At 45.0% G+C, this 21,623-nt stretch overlaps 1 protein-coding gene and 1 long non-coding RNA gene across 2 annotated transcripts in view; both read right to left on the reverse strand.

Annotated features, from left to right (window-relative positions):
- Nucleotides 1-21,623, reverse strand: part of LOC308468668 — a 64,601-nt gene that overhangs the window by 38,444 nt on the left and 4,534 nt on the right. The gene's annotated exons all lie outside the window — the stretch shown is intronic.
- Nucleotides 9,779-18,861, reverse strand: ATP6V1G1 (ATPase H+ transporting V1 subunit G1). The gene is made up of 3 exons (XM_080991039.1): nt 18,481-18,861; nt 12,159-12,259; nt 9,779-10,527 (listed from the first exon to the last, which is right to left on the reverse strand). The coding sequence occupies exons 1-3, from the start codon at nt 18,560-18,562 to the stop codon at nt 10,354-10,356; spliced, it is 357 nt and encodes a 118-aa protein (XP_080847165.1). The 5' UTR covers nt 18,563-18,861; the 3' UTR covers nt 9,779-10,353.

A 21,623-nucleotide genomic window follows, 5' to 3' on the forward strand; every position in this document is an offset into this window, starting at 1 on the left:
GGATGTGACCCATGTTTAGTTCAGTGGGTGTTGACTATTCTACACCTCATTTTTGGCAATCAACAGTGCATTCATCTACATTACCTTCCTTCCAGTAGTCTGAATGTTCCTCCCCTTGGGTCTGACAGTAAGAGACGGAGAATGGTAATTCGTCTTCCTTAGACATGTCCACTTGCCTTTTCCAACAAGCCATATTGCAGAGCAGTGTCACTCAAGAATTTTAGAATCAGATGATGGAAAATCTAGCTTTCTGCATCCACATCTTCCACCTGGAAGTTGCTCTGTCCTAGGAAACACCAAGCTAATCATGTGATATCTGATCTGAGAGGTGGTCGAGGGTTGCAAGTGGAGGCCAAGCAAGCTCAAGATGGGTCCTGAGATGGAAACCTACTCGTCTGAGCTCTCAGTAGAAGATCTGTTGCAGAGTTCTGCCCCTGTTACTTCACATCCTCCTCCTTTCATGAAGCTTCATTGAGTCACTATCTGAAGCAATGTTATATACTCATCAACAGTGGGTGGAACGAGACTTGGCAAGAGGCCCATGCATGTATGCAACATAGGTGCTGCATTTGCCAATAAAGGGAAAATGCAAGTTATGTCAGAATCCAATTACAGGGCCCTCTTTTTCTGCTGCACTTTCAGAAACTCAGCCTGTCAATGTTTTGTCTTCTCTGCCGTTTTCTCTTTGTTGAATTTCTTTTTCTCAATTCATGCACCTAAACACACATACTCAAACATGTACAAGTCATTAAGGTACCGTGAGTGGGGAGGGGAGGCTGAAACAAAATGTTGCAATGTAGAGAGCTGCTGTCAGCAGTGGTTGGTGCCCATTGAGATTGGTAGGGAGGAAGGCTGAGAAGCCAGCACTAGGTGGAGCCTGAGCCAATGACAGACAGAGCTAACTCATTCTAGATTTGATCTCATCCTATTCTCTTCACAGCTCTATAATGGCAGCACTGAGAATAAGGAGGAGCCGGCTAACAGCTAAGCTAACTGTCCATCAGCTGGACTGTTTGTAAATAGGAAGGAAGGCAGGTGGCAGCTGACTAAGGACAGAATGAGGCTGATGGGACAGCACCCATTTCCCCTTTTAGACCAGACTCCACTGGCTGCTGTTCAGGGTTTTGCTTTGTTTTCCCTGGAGTTAAAACATAGGCTCTACCACTGGAGACTAGTCCATGGGAGTGAATGGGACTTTCCCCTACCAACTATGGTCTCTTCCCAATCAGACAGCTGCCATCTGTTTGCCTGCCTGCCTTCATCCTTACTACTAGCCAGGGGGTGGCCTTAGCTATCAGCTCCTCCTCATTATTCTCAGTGTTGCTCTTGCAGAACTCAGGATGGGGACAAAATCAGAATTAGCCAACTCAGCCTGTCATTGGCTCTGGAGCCACTTACTGTTTGATGTTCTTTTGCAAACTCCTGCACAGGATGGAGGCCTCTTGCAAAGGAGCACCCTGTACCACGCAGGTTTGATGCCTCCACTGATGGATCCTGTGTGCTGCTGCTTCAGAACAGGTCTCAGGCAGGAAGGAATGGCAGGTGGCAGACACCTACCTTTCCCCAGAAAGATACAGCCCATGGTCAGCGTAGGGTTATTGTGGGGGGTTTCCCACCCAGTGCCTGCCTATCCTCCCTGTCTGACATCCCATAGTCTGATGGCCATGGATGCCATCCGACCCAATCTGTAGCGATCCATGGCTGTACCGAAGGCTGATCTGGGTCATGCATCAGCCAAATCTGTTGCACAGCCCTCGGTGCAATCCATAGTCTGCACTCTTTCACTTGTGAGGCTCGTTATGCATCGCAAACCAAAAACACAATACCCCACTTGTACAAAAAATGAAGCAAGAATATGGGCTGCATACTCTTGGTTCTCAAGGTCCTTTGGTTCCATGGATTTATTCCCAGTGCCCTCTACCCTATAAAGAGCATTATTCAGAATAGTGGTGTGCACAAGCCACTAAGGAAGATAATATCACAATGACATTCAAAGCAGCAAGCTTTTATTCATTTAAAATCCAGTTAAAACTATCCAGTTTAATTAACTCAACCAAACTGAATGAACTTGATCCAGTCTTACCAGCTTTTCAAAGCCTGGTAGTCACTTACACCTCCAGTGTACACACACACACACACACACACACACACACCCTCCTTGGCCCTAGGGAATCCCACCTCCTACCTCCACTTTGGGAACGACTGCTCCATACTATTAAATTCATTTTCCCTTGTCTTTTGTATGTGGCTTGTACCTAGCCCGCTATGATTGCATCAGTGGCATGTTGCACAATACACCCAACAGAAACAAGAAAAACTTGGGAATTTTTGATCATCTCTCCTGTAACCATCCACCCAACCATTACTCAACCACTTGCTGGGAATTATGAATGAGAAGTTGGACTAGCTTTCCATCCAGAGGGCCCTTGGGGTAGGAAGTGCACTCCCTTCTCCTTCATCACTAAAATAATCTAGGTCTCTTGTGCATGAGTCAGCTTCTTCGTGAGCTGCAGTAAAAAACAAAGACAACAACCTATGGAAAATGTGTGTGTGTGTGTGTGTGTGTGTGAGAGAGAGAGAGAGAGAGAGAGAGAGAGAGAGAGAGAGAGCACTTACATTGCCGCCTCCTTCTACTGCTGTGCAGAACTCCGTCATAAACATCTGGTCCTCTTCCAACCAGGAAGGAGCGTCAAAGATCAAAATGCTGTAAGGTTTCCATAGAATTGCAGGATTGTTTAGATTGGGAGGAAGCAGGCAAAAACATGGAAAGTCTTGCTGAATGCCGACCATAATAATTTTCTCAGCTCAGACCAGCAAGCAAGCTTAGTGATTGCAAAGGAATGCAGTCATGTGTTCCTCAAATCCTTTGGTTTGGCTTCCAAAGGGGCCCTCTTGATAGTTCCACCACCCTCGGACATTAAGGGGGTGGCAGCCTGGGAAAAGGCATTCTTTGTGGCAGCCCCTAAACTGTGGTATTCCTTCCCCCATACAGGTGCATCTGGAGCTTTCATTATGTAGTTCTTGCTTCTTTATTTTTCTTTATTTTGACACTTGGGTAGAGATTGGGGAACGGTTCAGTTCAGGTCAGATTTAAAGGCAATTCTACCTAATTCATATTTCTCCAAACAACACAAACTGGAAAAGCCCTGTAGCATCAGGCCAAAGGCCCACCTAGTCCAGCATCCTCTTCTCACACTGGCCCCTCCCCACTCACCCACACTTTGTAGTCTAAAGTGGTATAGAAGATACAGATTACGGCTGTCAATTTCTCTTGGTTGGAAGGGCAGGATTCCTCTGAGTGGATCCTTAAATGGCAAGGAGAGCTGCTATCTTGTAATTAATTGTGGCAATTAATCTGTAATTAATCTATGTCAACAAGATGCCTCTGACCATTTCAGCTTTTCCTTTACAACCTGCTTGGAAGCAACCATTGCAAACCTACAAGCATCCGGCAAAGTTCTGCAGCACTTGTTTATCTGCCTGTGTCAAAGCTTTTTGCTGTTCTGTAATGTGGATAAGCTGTGCTGACTTTGTGCCCTTCTACAGATTTTTCTTATTATTGTCTGAAGGCTGAACATAGAAGAAAAATCCATGGCTTCCTTAACAGGAGACACATCTCAGCTTCAAGAGACTTGGCCTGCAAATCCTCACCTTTTTTTCTACTGGATCTTTTTCAGGGCCTCCTGTCGCCTCTTGCTGGGCAATCTTAAATCCTCTGTGAACGGCTGCATATGAAATCAGTAGTGTTATTTTTAGCTACCTCTCCTCTGGCTTCCTGTGCTTTAACAGCACACAAACCCCCAAAACATTGTGGGAGGCCCTTTTCAGCCTGAGAGCCACATTCCCTTCTGGGCAAACCAATTGAGGTCCACATGTCAGTGGTGGATAGGGCCAGAGGAAAAATGGATAGAACAATGAATGTAAATTTTATCTTTGTGCCTTAGCGTAGTTTGTACACACATTCACACAGAACTTTATATCCTCCCTCCAGATAAGCAAGAGGCAATACTGAGCCAGATGGACCAATTGTCTGACTTGCTATATGGCAGCTAAGTGAAATCCCACACAACTCAAGCCAGCTTTGCAATGTCTCTCCATTCCTTTGAAAGCCTCATTTGGCTTGTTTTTCATTAATCACAGCTTGTCACCAACACACTCTGGTTGGTCTTAGGGGTGCCACCTTGGGGGTGGGTGCTGAGCTCTTTGGGCCCCTGAATAATATTTCAGGGAGGGGAGGCTGAGTGTTGAGATGTGGCTTCTGTGGCCAGCATCTCCTCCTCCTGCTGCAGCGGAAGGAGGCCCTGGCTCTTCCCGATGTTGCACTGAGCATTGTGCACATGACATTGCGCATGACATATGTAATGCTCGGGACACTCAGCACACAGGACATCACACACACTATGTTCTGCACGATGCCAGAAGGAGCCAGGGCCTCTTTCAGCAGCAGCTGCAGTGAGGAAAAGCCAGTGCTTGGGCTGCTCAGTGCTCATCACTTGGGATGCTCAATATGCACCGCTGAGGGTGCTGAGCATGCAAGTGACTTCACACACACAAGCAACGCAAGTGCCAAGTGTCGCACATGCAACACCAGCTGCCCCAATCTGCTTCGTAAGTAGGAGTGTCTGGTTGGTCTTCACCATGACCAGTTTGAAAGTACAGCGGTACCTCGGGTTACATACCCTTCAGGTTACATACGCTTCAGGTTACAGACTCCACTAACCCAGAAATAGTACCTTGGGTTAAGTACTTTGCTGCAGGATGAGAACAGAAATAATGCTCCTGCGGCGTGGCGGCAGCGGGAGGTCCCATTAGCTAAAGTGGTGCTTCAGGTTAAGAACAGTTTCAGGTTAAGAACGGACCTCTGGAACGAATTAAGTACTTAACCCGAGGTACCACTGTAGCCAAATTCAAACCATGGATTGTGAAGCTGGCTTGTTTCAACAGGCAATAGTTAAGATTAACCAGAGTTTATTACTTGAATGCAGTGTTTGGGGTTAGGTAAGGTGTAGTACCTCTGGTGAAGGACAAGTCATGCTCCTTCTGGGATCATTTGCTCACCTTTTGTCCCCACCCTGCACTCAGCTCTCACCTATAGTGGCCACACCTCAGGAAACGGCTTTGACTGAGCAGCTAAAGCAGGTGAGGGTAGCCAGTAATTCTCAAACCCTTGGTGAGTTAGGGACTACCCCTGCATGCAAAGACAAGCTCTGGCAGACTGAGTGGATGAGACAAATAATGGATCTACAGGGGGTCAGCAAACTTTTTCGGCAGGGGACCGGTCCACTGTCCCTCAGACCTTGTGGGGGGCCGGACTATATTTTTTTTTTTTTGTGGGGGGGGGTGAACAAATTCCAGAGATGCATTTTAAATAAAAGGACACATTCTACTCATGTAAAAACACGCTGATTCCTGGACCAGATTGAGGTGATTGGGCCGGATCTGGCCCCCTCACCTTAGTTTGCCTACACATGGTTTAGGTGGTAAATTCTGCACATGCTGTAGAGGGAAGTGAGTGGCAGATGGGACTTATCAACCTGGGAAGGTAGCCCGTACAGAAATAAAACTCCTCCTAAACCTCCACTGCCTTGCAGCTATATTCATTCAGGAGAAAACTTACGGGAGTAAACTGTGAGAAAAATATACAGTGGTACCTCAGGTTACATATGCTTCAGGTTACTGACTCCACTAACCCAGAAATAGTATCTCGGGTTAAGAACTTTGCTTCAGGATGAGAACAGAAATCGTGCTCTGGTGGCGCGGTGGCAGCAGGAGGCCCTATTAGCTAAAGTGGTGCTTCAGGTTAAGAACGGACCTCCGGAATGAATTAAGTACTTAACCCGAGGTACCACTGTATACCCATTGCCTTGTGGGACATATTTAGGAGAAGAAAGACTAAGGAATAAACTCTACACAAATCCAGAGTGGAGACCCTAAGACAGTTGGGTGGTGCCATGTACACCTCCTTCTGGCAACTCCTGCAGCCAAGCTGGTTCCAAATGTATTGCTCTGCTTTCCTCTGGACCACATCAGCGACACCAAGTGGGGGTCTTGTCGTCTGGCCAGCCCAAGCCCTCCAAACTCATTGCCCATGCTTGTGCTTCAGAAGGTTCACTTTGGCACTGCTAATGCAGCAAAAACAACACAAGAGGCAACAATTACGAATTACTGGTCTCTGCAGCCACAGCAGGCGCTGCAATTCCCCTGTGGTTTGACTTCACCCCAAAAGGCACACTTGAGACAGACAGATGCCAACATTTGTTTGAACATGGCTCATGGGTCATTATGTCTTTTCATCAAACTATTGGAACAAGCCACAAGCATTTCAGTATTTCTGCTTTAATGTTTTGCTAGATTCTTATTGTATTTTGATGCTATATACTGATTTTTTGCTTGAGATTTTTTGCTTGTAACTTGTGTGAACCACTTAAGAGATTATATTATAATAAGCAGTACAGAAGTTATTAAAACGAATCAGTGATCAAGGTTATAAGTATTTTAAAAAAGCAAAGTGATTATTAACAAACTACTTTGAGCCACCACCCACAAAAGACAGCAGGTGGTGTTGAATTGTTTTTTACAGCCTAAGGTCAAACTGGGACATGCTTTTATTACCAGCTGATGACGCCATACTCCCAGCAATGGCTTTGAACACACTGCCCAATCAGCAATGTCACCTCCATATATAAATGAACAAATATAGGCCCATGAAAGATTTGGAGACATAATAGAAAGCGGATACCAGCAACAGAATAGGGAAGTCACTAAAGGAACAGGAAAAGCCAGCATATTAAATGCCATTCATAAAATCTCATGTGGCACCATGAGATCTCTTTCTGTCTCATACACACACAGGAGAGAGAGAAAGAGAGAGAGAGAAAGATGAATGGGGCATTCCATGCACAGTTCTGATCAACTGCTTTGTCAAACTTCACAGCAGCAGCAGAAGCCCTTTTTTCCCAGCTGCCACTCCTACTATGTATTTTGCTTACACAATCCACAGATGGGGCAAAGGTCACCATTTTAGATGGCATTAAAAGAGGATTAGACAATTTTCTGGAAAATAATGGCTACTGGTGATGGCTGTATACCAGGTGCACGGAACACACATCAGGCCTAGCCAGCACAGCCAAGGATGCTGGTTGTAGTTCAGCAGCAACTCAATGAGGACAAGGCTGAATTCTTCTGAATATTAGTCACTAGGTAACAACAGTGAGAGCCCTCTCTAGGAAGCTTGTTTGCTGGTGGGAGCTGGTGATGGACAGAACAAGATGTTAGACACAACTTCAGTCTGATGCAAGGCTCTCCTGTGTTCTAACATGCATGTGATGTTAGAATGACACAGAACATTCTGTGCATTGGCATCTGCCCAAATGCAAAATATAAAGATATAAGAGCCTACGATGTTATTTATGCAACTCCTGTCTGACTCTTCAGCTGACACCAGATGGCTCAGCAAAACAGAAACTGTTTCACCACACACTGACTTGGTGAAGGCAGTAGTGATAACTCCCAGTTGCTTCTGCAAAACCTCTGCAGTGCTTCTCCTCCCACCCCACCCAACCAGACTTCTGGCACGATGAAATGACTCGAGACCAAATACTAAGTCTATCTTCATATGCAGTCATCTGCTTGGTGCTAGGATAGAGAGTAGGCCTTCTTTGGTTCATTTTTTTGTTTCTTTTTGCAACAGGATGAAGCAGCACTTTAGCAACACAGGAAGCTTGCTTACACCAGCTCTGATCATTGGTGCATCTAGCTTAGTAGCTAGATGACTGGCAGCAGCTCTCCATGCTCTGAGACAGGGACAGCTTCCCAGACCTACCTGGAAATGCCAGGGGTTGAACCCGAGACTTTTTGCATGCAAAGCAGATGCTTTGTCAATTTGGGCTGGGCAGTATCAGCTTTTCAACACTGCAGTCTGGCAACATACAGTGATGCTGAAAAAATAAGTTGCACCGATCTCAGCCCATGAGGTGCTGGGTGAAACTGCCCCAGCTCTCACTGTGGGAGTTGGGGTGGTTTCACCCCAGCGCCTTGCGGTCTGAGGTCGGTGCAACTTACCATTGCCAGACTGCAATGTTGAAAAGTAGCTTGTTTGCACGGCTCAGCAGGGGTGCAGGAGGGCTCCTGATCTCCAGCTGTGCCAGCCCTGCTGCTGCCACCGCTGGGCAATCCTTTAACTCAAGGGTTGGCAACCTAAGTCCCATGGGCCACAAGCGGCCCATGGGGGTCCTTTAACCGGCCCATGGACCCGCGCCGCCTGCTCAGTTGGCTCCCGTGCACCACAATAAACCGGCGCGGAGCAGAGCGGGGACCACCTTCTGCAATGCTGCCCGGCTTCTCATTGGCTGCAGGAAGCTTCTGCAGCCAATGGGAAGCTGCACATGCCTCCTCCACGCCAGAAATAGCATTTGTGCATGCGTGTGCGCGCACTCCGGCCCACTGCAGCGTCTGCGGGACCGTGAACTGGCCCAAGCCACAAAAACTTTGCTGACCCCTGCTTTAACTTCTTGACTGAGGGGAGCAGCAACTCTTGACTCACTCCAGCGGGTGCTGCTAGCAGAGGGACTCAGGAACGGTGGTGGTTTCACCAGCGATAAACCACTGAGTGAAGCCAACATCACGGTCTACTCCTGATACCTGTCCTGGGCGATATACTGATATATCGTCCAGACCTTCTGTCAATGAATTATGACCCTTTGGCTGCAGGTTCCCTTCCCCTACAATTCACAGAGCTCAGATGAGGTGCAGCAGTTGCCATAGGGAACCTGTGGCTCTTCAAATATTGTGAGACTCCAATCTGAATATGTCACAGTCAGCACAGCCATTGATCAAGGATGAGAACTGCAGGTTCCACCACTGCCAGCACAAGCTCTAAGTTTAAAAGCATTCTTTAAATTATGTTTGAGATGTCACAGTTCTCCTTCCCCAACTCACGAAGGGTCTGAAAGTCTAATTGTTTTACTCAAACTGGCTGGATTTCAGTAGGATATGACATGAACTGGCTAAGCCATGTTTTAATATAATTAAGTTTTCATCCATGAGATAAAATCAGCTCTTCAGGGCTTTCTATGCACCCCATGGAAATCACCTGAGGCTGAGCTCCTTCTTAAGCTACCCCACCTCACTGGCCTCAATGTGCAACCTCCTTGATTGCTTTTGCTGTGCAGGAATGTGTCCCTGAACTGTGACGATGCCTCCTGCTTGCTAGATGAATTATGGAGATTATGCACACCTTGGATTGTGCATGGACCAGAAATGAGTAGAGCAATTGATGTGGCTTAGCAGATACATAAGACAAGAGTCACATCAACTGCCTTACTCACATCTAGTTCTTGTGGCAGCCTGCAGACCTGGGAAGGTGACTTACAAGAGAATACCACTGTTGGAATGACGAAAGCACCCACCCACTCATTCAGTTAACCAGCATCCTATGTCAGATGTGTGCGGGGCGGGGTGGGGGGGGGGAGAAAAGATGAGAGAGGAGTAATCATTTTAGTGTAATGGCACCTATCCTTTGGAATTCCTTCCCACTGCAAATCAGAGATCCATCACCTTTATACTTACTTCTTATTGGCACCTATGTGTTTCTTGTCCAACAAGACTTTTGCACAAAGCTCTTTATCCCAGTATGTATCTCCACGGAAACTGAAAATGCTTCTACATATGGAATTGCTTGTTTGTGTATACAGAATTGGTTTTTTACTGTGGCATTGCTTTAAAACATTTTATGGGAAGCAATTCATAAATTGAATGAAATGAACACATTTTAATCCAATCACAGATTAAGTAAGACTTTTACTTTTCTTCAAACATTTGTAAGGGCAGGATTCTAGTTCAAGTTAAACAGGAAGATATACAGAGTATAGCTGTTCAAACAGAATCTACTTCAAGAAAACACACCGTCACAAGTCACTGGACTAGTCTGTACAGTAAGACTCACAACTCTTTATGAACAAAACTTCCTCCCTCTGCTGGTGTGAGCTTGTCATTGGCCATAGCACCAGGCTCACACATTTCCAGTTTTAAGAGGTATACAGAAGATAGCATAGGAGATCTCATCCTTCCTAACTTTAAAATACTTCATGGGGACAGAGTGCGCAATACTTATCACAAGTCTTACAATATTACCCTTCCATCATAATGCACTTTTGAGACATGTAACTTGTATATATGTATCTTTGGATGAGCTCCAAAAATGCTACCAAAGGTTCTCAGGAGGTTTTAGAAAGAAGAGGCAAAAAGATTATCTACAACTCTCTGAAATAAGTTAAGATCTGTTACAAAAGGAGGGGCACAGCTAGAGTCGGTATTGCTTAATACTTCCTGAATACCAAAACACTCCCCCCGCCCCTATCCATTGATGCGGTAGTTCAAATGGATTTCTGGCTTGATGTCACAGACTAAGTTGAGCAGGCTAGTCAGCACCTCCTCCCTGTTCTTCTGGAAGTTGTTCTGGAGAATGGTCATCTTCTCCTGAGTCTCCTTTTCCACCTCAGTGGTGGAACTGCCATGGGAACCAAGAGCCTGAGGCAACAAGGGGGGGAAAATTTATTCACCAAGCTGTAATGCCAAAAAGTACATTTCATACCAGAAGGAATTCCATGTCTTTTCTAGGATTCTTCAGTGCCTCGATCCAGAACAATTCTATGCATATCTACTTAAAACCCACTGATCTCAGTAGCTTTGCGTATGTGGCCCTCCAGGCAAGGGTGGGGGCTTTCAGTCCTCCAGATGCTGCTGAATTGCAACTGCTTTCAACCACAGCAAGCATGGCTAGAGGGCCAAAGTTCAGAAAGTCCCAGGTTCAGTCCCTGAATTCCCAAGTTAGGTATGGCAAAAACTCCCTGTCTGAAACCCTAGGGAGGCAATGCCAGTCAGTATAGACAAGTCTGGGCTAGAGGGACTAGTGGTCAAGCTTCAAAGGCTGCCTGAAACATGCCCTTCCTGTAATACCGTGGTACCTCCAGTTGCGGACAGGATCTGTTCCGGAGGTCCGGCTGGATCCCAAGGTTTTTGCAACCCGAGAGACCGCTTCTGTGCACGCACGCACGGCGGTAGAGCACTTCTATGCATGTGTGCGTGGCAAAAACCCGGAAATATACTTCCGGGTTTGCTGCTTACGTATCCCGAAGTTTACGTAACCAGAGGGATACGTAAGCGGATGTACGACTGTATAATGAAAGGAGAGAAGCTACCCAAAATAAAAAAAAATACAAAACATAAGAGTTGTAATTTTAAACATGTTGGTACAAATGACTGGAAAATCCATATTCTGAGCAAGTACTGTACTGAACTTCAACTGCTGTTAACAGCATTTTAAAAATAATGCTGCAAGAGAATGGTGAGAGAAAGTGACCAAGCACAGGTCCTTTTTACTATTAATCAGTTGCAAAGAGGGACTCCCGACTAGTACATGTTCTCAACCTTGCAGCAAACACAATTCTCCTTTTCTGTGAAACTATTAAGTTACAAGGAACATGCCCTCATTTCCATCTAGAAGCCCTAACTTAAAAATAAAAAATGAGAAAGGTGTATAAATACTCTATGTATATGCGTGTGAGTGCATGCCAGTTTAGCTTTTTAGGCTGGAGTTGAATGGGGGTCTGAAGAAGAGTGTATCATAGAACTGGGAGGAAAGGCAGCCAGAATGATCAGATGGTTAGAATAACTTTTTAAGCTTAGGGGATGAACTGACAGGGGGGAAGAGGCAGAAAATTTAAGTTGAATAACACACGGTGTGAAGGAAAGTGACTTCCTTGCAAAATTCCATTCACCCCAAAAAACTTTAGGGCCAAAAATTGGGCAGGATGGAGAAAAGAAATTCAAATTCCACTGCTTTAAGATACAGCAATGGCCACTGTCTTTAGAAAGAAGTTAGGACATATCCACTGAGTGAAGAGCGGTCTAGATTGTAGGGATGATGACCCTGTGCCCTTCAGATGTTGCTGGATTACAACTCATTATCAGCCAGGGAGATGAAATCCTAACAGCATCTGCAGGGCCACAGGGTCTTAATCTCTGCACCAATAACTGCTGTTAAATCAGTTTTATCCCAGACTTCCAAGAATCACCACAGGGGCAGGTAGCAAATCTGGGCAGAGAAGAGCAGAGAGGAGTGAAAAGAAAATCTTAGCTAGTATGGAAATCTAACCAACCGCTGCTTCCTTGGCTTTGAAATCCTTCTCCCTCTGCAGGCGGTACTGCTCAATTTCAGCTTGAGCTTCTTCTTTCGCTTGCTTCAACCTCCGGTTCTTTCCTTTTTATGGGGGGAAGGGGGAGAAAAAAAGAGAGGCAGGAGTGCTCAGATATCGGAGCAGTTAAGAACTGTAAACTGATTCAGCTAAGTTGCTCTGCTGTTTTCAGATTTTAGCAGGGGGTGCAACCACCTATTAAAGAAGTCAAGGGCTATTTATTATTTACTTATTGCACCTCTAACCCACCTTTCCTCCAGAAAGCTCAAGGTGGCCTGCATGGTTGTCCTCCTCCTCATTTTATGCTTGCAACAACCCTGCAAGGTGGGTTAGGCTGGGAGGAATGACAGGCCTGTGACAAGTCTGTCCAGTGGCTGACTGGGGTTTGAACTCTGGTCCCCCAGATCCAGCACACTCTAACCACCACACCATACAGGCAAAAGTGAAGTACTTATTTGAATGCTGTGGAGCTGTGACGTCAATTCAGACACACTTATAGCCCCAAAAGGTTGATTCACCCTGACATAACATGTGTGTATGTCTCTTGCTACAGTTATGTACACTGTGTGTGCAATCTTTAGAATGCCACAGGTAGCCTTGATAACCTAAAGCATGCATTCATGGGTAAAGAATATAGGGCAGTCACATTACAGGGCAGTGATGATATTCACTGTGTACAAACCAGGAAGATAACTTCAGTATGGCCTACATAGAATTACCTTTGAAGACAGTTTGGAAACTGCAACTGGTCAAGAATGCAGCTGCTAGGATGTTAACGAGAGATGGTACCTTGGAACACACAACACTGATATACCATCTACACAGGTTACCATTTTTGTTTCCATATTCAATCAATCCAAAGTGCTGGTTTTGAGCTTGCGTGATCCAGAAAATAATTTTCAGTAGTGGTGTCCCACCTCTGGAGCTCTCTGCCTAGGAAAGCTTGTTTGGCAGTCCCATCTCTTGTATTTTGGGCACCATGCAAAGACTTTTTTCAATTCATTCAAGCTTTTCACAAAGCTTAGTTTACCAAATAGCATTAAACTGTATTACAGACTCACAGAATTGTAGAGTTGGAAGGGACCCCAAGGGTCATCTAGTCCAACCCCCTGCAATGCACAACAGGAGGAGGAAAGGGAATTCTATGCAGACTGCCAAACAAGTAGGGTGCTGGATGTGAGTTTCCTAAGGAAAGGCCTCGCGCTTCACACCTCAGCCCCCCTCTACCTCTGCAGCTTTGGGGCAGCCAGGGTTGACTGCTGGGTTCCCCCACTCTGGAAGTAACCGGCCCCAGACACCAGTGTGTGTTTTTTGGGGAGGGTGGCAGAAGGGGAGATCTGCACTTCACACACCCAGGGTCTAGAAAGATCCACCGTGAAGTTGTCTTGTACAGTTGTTAATTTCTCCTCCCTCATAAGCCCTAGAACATATTTAGGGGGCATGCAGGGAGGGGAATTTCCAATGCACAGCCAAAAGTGCTTGTGCTAGCAGAATTGTTTAGCTGTGTAACATTTCCTCACACTTTTGTACACTTGGCTTGCTGCATTGAATATTCTGTCTCCCCCTAGAAGGGCACGATACAGATACGCAAAATATATAGCTGAACTTGCAATACATGTCAAGAAACTTGGAACATGACACTTGTAGGCCAGCCCCATGATGTGTGAACCCAACTAAGTTTTTGAACATTTGGGGCTGACTGGAAGCGACATCTTTAATCAAGGCTTGGGATTTGTCACAGTTTCCAACATGCAGATTAACCAGACACTTGCTTGTTACACTGTCTTTCGGGCACATGGCATGCTTCCACTGGTCTGACAAGCCAGCAAGTTCCTTCCTCCAAGCACTCATATTGGGAAAGATTCCAGGTATTTCCACACACAAAAATAATATATAAAAAAGTGGATTAATTCAAATAAAGTAATTTTAGTTGAGCAGAAGGCTCCCGATTCCCAATAGACAAGACACTACAGCATATTACGTTTCTAGTCCAAGTCCCTAAGTGCATGCCAAGCTTTTGTTCAATCATTGAAGGATTACACAGCACATGACTTTGCAGACCATCTGCCCACCACAAACAACTGGCAATCTGCAGGCTAAAATTTGTTTGCACTGAGTAAACTAGCTTATGCAAAAGATTGCCCAATGCATCCAAAAGTGGAAGCTGCGCTTGGAGCCAAAAGCAAGCCCCAGCCAAAACTTGATAGCCTTTTCTTCCTGACTTTATTGTTGCTTCACTCCTGTGCTACTATTCTACTAAGATTAGCAAAATGTTCTGCAGAGACCCTAAAAAGCATACATACACCAAGTTCCCCTGTGGCACACCAGTTCTACCTGCAGTGTTTGGGCTCCTTCAGTAAACAGGTCCTCCACTCTGCCCTCCTGGACTTTGCTGTAAAATAGGGTTGCCATACACCTAGAATTTCATGAGCATATCCAAAACAATGCAGTCGGAAGCAGTGTCTGGGAAGAAATTGCTAAAAATTGCAGAAATTGCTAAAAATGTCCAGGAAAATGGCATCTGATGTCAACCTTTTGGAGCTATTTTCATATTTTAGTAAGGGGCATAACCACCTATGAAAGAAGTCAAGGGCTATTACTATTTACTTATTGCACCTCTAACCTACCTTTTCTCCAGAGAGCTCAAGGTGGCCTCCTCCTCATTTGCCCAAACAACTGTCTGGATTTTCACTGTTTGAAATATGGCAGCCCTATGTAAGAGACCACAGCCAGGCATCTCCAAAATGCACACAACCACACCTCTTCTACTGAAGACTCGGCCTTTTTAAATGTTGTAATTGTAGCCCATTTTCTCTCTTATAAACATACATTCTTCAGTAACCCCAATCCATCCTTTTCCTTCCCCACAGGACCCACCAAGACCTACCTAACACATCAGCACTTTTTCAAACACAGATGTCTAAATAAGGATGAAATTATGTAGCAAAGAGATAACCCTTAAAAAAAAAACCTTCCTTTTTAACATGGAAGGAAACTATTTAGGGGGAACCAACAAAACCAGAAAACAAAAACACTTCCCCCCCTATTTTCACTGGTAGGGGTGGAGTGGGACAGAAGAAAAGTGAAGAGGGAAAAGGCACATAAGGAAGCATAGGGCTGGAGGAGACAAATGTGTAAGAAAGCAAAGGGGTGACGGAAGCATTGGGGAGACTTCTTGAGTAAGGAGGAGGAAATGGGGGACATAACGAGGCAGGGAAAACACAGACATGAGAGAGCCACAGAAACATGGACACAGAGAAGGGGAGAAGGAAATTTTTATTTCTTTTTAACTCCCAAGTAAATAACCCTAGTCTACACATACTAAGCTGTGATCTCGCATAAGGTTTGCCTGGGTGGTGCCACAGGTCTGGCAGCATCCCAGAGCCCTTGCACCGCCCTCCAAAAGTCAGACAAAATGGACGAACCAGTAATCTTTCATAAAATGGTGCCTTTGCAAGGTTGACGCCCCAAGTGGATTTTCTCAATTATGCGCCAACTCAGCTCAGCGCCGGTGCAGAGAAACTGCTAGTAGCGCTCTGGCTTTGGGAAGGAAAATTCAGGGTTCTGGCAGGGTCCTAGAGCCCTTCCCTCCTTCTGAAAGCCGGGCAATTAATAGGCTTCTGGTGCCTGAGCTCTGGCAGCATCCCACTGCCCTACCAGTCAGACAAAATGGACGGACTTTGTAATCTTTCATAAAATGGCGCCTGTGTGAAGCCAGTATCTGGTGCCCCCACATAGATCTTCTCAATTATGGATCTTATTAATTTTGTACCACCTCTGCCCTGTGCAGGAGAACTGCCGGGACTGCTCTGGGAAGAAAGCCCCAGGGCTCTGGTGGGGTCCTAGAGCCCTTCACTCCTTTCCAAACCAGGCAAACACTAATTAGGCTTCCAGCTTATGAGTATTCTACATAAACATAGTTTAAAAATGAAAAGGGCTGCAACTAGGGTTGGGCGATGCCTGGTTTTCAACATCATGATATGTCACCAGCTAAACATCATGATATACTGATATATCACAATGTCTGAAATAAGGATGGAACTATGTGCAAGCAATGACCAATGCATGTGTTTCTGGTTGATACATGATTGCGCATACTGTGAAATCCAGAAGTGATCCAAAAAGTTGTTAAATGGGGACACTTTACGGGGGCTCCACTGATGCGTGGGGGTCCAGAATGTAACCCCTGCACAAAAAGAGGACTGCCTGAAGAGGCAAACAGGGTAAGGTCCTAGCAACTGCTACTACTTAGAGGTCCAAAACTTACAAAAAAATTTTTTACCTTTAATATATTGTTGCAACTGTTATTTTATAGTACATTTAGCACATTTTCTCAAATGTTAATGCTGTAGGAATAAGTAGCAGGAATACCAAAGGGATACAGAAGGGAAGAAGTGAGGAAAGAGGCTTAAACAAGAGGGCAAAGTTTATTTTTATGTTTTTAAAACTCAGAAGTAATTTACTGCCATTTATTTTTCGATGCTCCCAGCAACAGCATCCAAGCGAGCCCATTTGAGGGCAGCAACCCTTCAAAAGGGGTTCCCAGCAAGAAGCCTGGAGCCAGTTTGGACCAGCGTATTCCTCAACCACCTACCAACCTGCCACCTGCACTTAAAACAAGCAGTTCATGGAGTTTATATTACTGAGGAAAGTTGCCAGGACTTTCTTCAGTGCTTGCTCTTGTGGTCCGCTGTCCCCTGCAGGGAAGAGAAGAGGCAGCAGAGCAACAGGGGTGGCAAGAATCATGAGAGAAGTGATGACCAGCTTCAGTTTTCCCCACGTTGTGATTTTGTAATTACTGTGTGTACACATTGTGATTTGTGATATATGTTTCATAATGTTTATTATGAAACCATTACCACAATGTGGACTTCAAACAGATTCTGGGAGATCTGATCTGAGAAAGTATTTTGTAGAACCTCTGTTGCTCACAATGACCAGAGCCAACTATACATAAGGAAGCTTCATCTTATGATCTCCTTCCAAGCCACACTATTCTCATGTGTCCCAGCAACCTAAGCTACCTCTCAGCACAACAAAGAAACAATTACCTCACCTCACCCTTCCTTTAAGTCCCAAGCCACCTCACAGATATGCTTTGGGCCTCCCCTTGTCATTTTATCCTTGCACACTGCTGCATAAATACAAATGTTAAACATAGGCTATTCATTGCTAACCCTTTCAACCTTGAAACAATAAGTTCTTTTCTCTGCCATTTTCACTACTGGGCTTTCCATACAACCACTGTAAAGTTGCAGCCTTGCCTCCACTGAGGGAGGGATGACAGTTCTTACTGACAGCAGATCCCAGCTTCAATCCCTGCCATTTCAGATCCTCTGCCAAAAACTCTGGAGAGCTGCTTGCAGCCAGTGAGGCAATACTGACTTAGACCAATAACATTATAAAAACTTTCCTGGTCACCATAAATTGCTTACTTACAGTACTAGCTGTGGAAGAAGGAAAGCCTGTGCCTCAGCTCCATCACACCTCTGCCTGCCTGCCTTTTCATGCTGACCACAGAGCATGGGGTTTTCCCTCCTCCACGGCTAGCAAGGAAATAGCCTAGTATTCTCTTAATAGGCTAGTAATAAAATACTGAAGGTTAGCAACTTATGAGCTTATCTGCAAAATATTGGGGAATAAGAAGTCTTGTCTTGCCATCCAGAACTGTTGTCAGGATAACAACTTTTATGCAACATAACATAATGAGAATTAGGTAAACAAAAATTCCTGAAAAGTTTGAGTGAACTGAAAAGTGTCTTTGCATTGTGCCAAAAATATAGGAGGTGCCAGACAAGCTTTGCTGAGCAGAGAGTTCCAAAGGTAGGACACCACAGCTGAAAATTATTTTTTGGCTCACACAGTCAAAACCAGCACTTTGGATTGATAACCACGATAATTTGATTCAGTGTCAGCCATTTGTTCAGTGCTTTAGAATAGTTGTCTCAGCCTGCATTTTTAAATTCCTGTCCATGAATAAATACGAATGAATAAGCATAAACACAAACAAACATTTAAAGCGAATAAATAAAAATAACGAAATGAGAATAAATACGAATACATTAATGAATAAAATTAACGAAATACGAATAAGTAAACAGAAACACATCATTTAAGAATGGTTAAAGAAATATGAAATAATAAAGAATAATTGAATAAATGACAACAAACGCAAAGAAATATTTAAAAACAAACACAAATGAGTGAGTGAATAAATAAAAATGAATAAAACTGCATCCAGAGTACTAAGCCACCCCCGCCTCCTACTCCCGGCCCGCCCACTCACTCTTCCGGGCCTCGGCCACCTTCTCGGCTGCCCTCTTCTCGGCCTGCAGCAGCTGCTGGATGCCCTGCGACTGGCTGGCCATGGCGGTGCGGCGGTCGGCTCGGCTAGCGGCGGTCGCGGCGCTCTCCGGCAGCTCCTGCCGGCAGCTCTACTGGCTCAGGTCGGCTCTCCCTCTTCACGACCAGGCCGCTGCCGCCCCTCTCGCAACTCCCCTCAGGCAAGGACCGGCACGGACACCAGCCAGCGACTCGGGTCACCTGACGGGGAAGTCAGCGGAAGGGGCCGTGCCAGGATTTAGTTCCTCAAAAAAACAAAAAGAAAAAAACCAAGGAGGGATTGGCCAGTGTTGTTCATCCTCGTTTCCGGCGCGCGTTGACGTCACCTCCGGCGCGACCTGGCAAGCGCTGCAACGCGCTAGCCGCCACGTCGTGAGGAGCAGTGCATCCAGCCACCTTCACCTGAAAGCGACATCAATTTTTTTTCTTTACGCGCCCCTTCGAACTGACAATTAAAATTAACAGGAGAAGCTTCTTTGACGAAGAAGCCGCCCAAGCAAGAAAGCCGGGTTTCAATTATCTCTGCGCTCTATGGTTTTCCTTCTCCGTGTTGTCACGTGGCGTCCGTCAATTCCTCTCACGCCTCACCCGCGAAAGTCCTCACTGCGCACGCTCGAGTTTTAGTCTTTTAAACTCCGCCTCCCGGCGTTGCGCGCGCCAACCTGCCGTTCCCTTGCCGCCGGCTTTGCCTCTCGCTTGTGGGCGGCGCTTACTGCTGTTGCTCCTCCCTCTTTGTTATGCTACTGTATACCTTCACCACACGCACACAGATCAAAACATTGCTCGACTGCAGTGCGCAGGCGCGAGTGTCCGTTCTTCCCCTCCTCCACCCTCTGCCAGGCATTAAAAATACTCAGCTGTCTCACGTGAGGAGATAACAAATGGTGCTCAGCCCACAGGACTTTGCCACAGCGCATTTCACCTCCTGGTTACAGCGTCTTGGCTTCCACGTTACGATCAAGCGGTGTTTACATAGAAATAAATACACTAAAATATATGTTCCAGATGATTGTATGTACAGGGTGTATGTTCCAGATTCAGTGTAGTAATTCAGAAGAGAGATTTTGATGAACGAGGAAACGCATTTATCTATTTCATGAAATTCATATGTTGCTTTATTGTTAAAACAAAACAAAAAAGCCTTAAAAATGGGTGGCCCCATTAAAGAAATACCCTCCCTAGGCAAGTGACAGAGGTGCTAGGGTCAAAACTATGCTATACAACACAATATTTAATTATTGCTTTATGATTTGTTTTCTTCTACACTTTAAAAAAAATAGAAATTTGATTGCTTTATATAGGTGCAAAATCGGTATAAGAATGCTTCATTGATGTTTAATACAGCAGCAATCACAAAAACAAGAAACCATGTATTCAGTTCAAGTTTCCCTTAAGAAAGGACCCATTTCAATTAATGTATCTAAGTTACTCATATCCATTAATTTTTGATGTGGCTACTCTGAGTAGAACTTAGCCAGATACAACCCTAAAAGGAGACCCTCCAAGTGTCCCTATTTTCTAGGGACATCCCTGATTTAGAGAAGCTTAGGATGTCTCATTTCATGGGAGAAATGTTGGAGGGTATGGAGTTATTTGACTCCCAAGGTGTCTGAAGGCAATCCTATATAGGGAAGTGTTGTTTTTTAACGTTTAACGTTTTATTATGTTTTTATATATGTTGGAAGCTGGCCAGAGTGGCTGGGACAATCCAGTAAGATGTGTGGGGTATAAATAGTAAAATTATCATTATGGAATGTGACGTCCCTATTTTCATCAGAGAAATATTGGAGGATATGTAAAAGTGTATTGCTTGTTCATTGAACTGCTTACAACCCTATATATGGTTGAAAACTTTCTTGCATCTTATTGCACCAGTACATAACAAAACTTCCATTTTTCAATAAATAAATTATCTGCTTGTCTTCCATCCTTCACTCTTACAATATGAGTTGATTTCACCATATCGGCCAGTTCCCATAATCTTACTATCCCATCTTCTAATGCCGGAATACATTTTCCCCAAACATAGCGGATTGTAATAAAAGCAGCTGTTCCCAAATTCATTTTTAATTTTGTGTCTACTCGTTAAACCATATCCAAATAATATAGCTAATGTTCTACTGGAAATTCATATCCTATTGTAAGTTTAACTTCATTTATTACAATTGTCCAAAATATTGATCTCTTCAAACACAACCAGAAAGCAGTGTCATACCACTTTTAAAAGTCATGGTTTCCCACTAAGAACCCTGGGAAATGCAGTGTGTAAAGAGTGCTGAGAGTTAGAGGAGACCCCTAGTTTCCACAGAGAGCTACAGATTTCAGAGTGGTTTAACAATCCATCTGCAAAGGGAACTATGAAAATGTAGCTGGAGGCGGGGGAATAGAGGTCACTTAAACTCTCTTCTCCCTCAACAAACTATACAGCTCTCAGGATTCTTGGGGGGAAGCCATAGCTGGATGTAGCCTAAACCATGCTGGTGTTAAATGCCTGCGAGATACTAATTTGTAAATAGTGCAATTCCATACATGTCTGCTCTGAAGTTCACCTCCCCACCCCCCTTGGGAAAACTATAGGGAAACTCAACACCAGGGGTCAGCAAGGTTTATCTTGCCTGGGCTGGATTGGTCCCACAGAGATTCCTCCATGGACCAGATTGCGCACATGCGCAGAAGCGATTTCAGGCGCCGCAGAAGTGAGTCCCCATGCCGCGCTACGCTGGTTTAGCGCAGTACACATGCGGACAGCTCAGTTTGGAGGCGACTCGTAGGCCGGTCAAACGACTGGCTAACACCCCAGAGGACAGGATCACACTTCAAAACGACCTTGACAGATTAGAGAACTGGGCCAAAACAAACAAGATGAATTTTAACAGGGAGAAATGTAAAGTATTGCACTTGGGCAAAAAAAATGAGAGGCACAAATACAAAATGGGTGACACCTGGCTTGAGAGCAGTACATGTGAAAAGGATCTAGGAGTCTTGGTTGACCACAAACTTGACATGAGCCAACAGTGTGATGCGGCAGCTAAAAAAGCCAATGCAATTCTGGGCTGCATCAATAGGAGTATAGCATCTAGATCAAGG

Source organism: Podarcis pityusensis (assembly GCF_964106645.2).
Source record: "Podarcis pityusensis genome assembly, chromosome: Z".
Taxonomy (NCBI): Eukaryota; Metazoa; Chordata; class Lepidosauria; order Squamata; family Lacertidae; genus Podarcis; species Podarcis pityusensis.

Coding starts and splice junctions, on each gene's coding strand:
- ATP6V1G1 (XM_080991039.1), bottom strand. CDS start 18,562: ATGGCCAGCCAGTCGCAGGGCATCCAGCAGCTGCTGCAGGCCGAGAAG. Junction 12,260..18,480: donor GGTGGCCGAGGCCCGGAAGA/GTGAGTGGGCGG, acceptor CCCCATAAAAAG/GAAAGAACCGGAGGTTGAAG. Junction 10,528..12,158: donor TCAAAGCCAAGGAAGCAGCG/GTTGGTTAGATT, acceptor TTGTTGCCTCAG/GCTCTTGGTTCCCATGGCAG.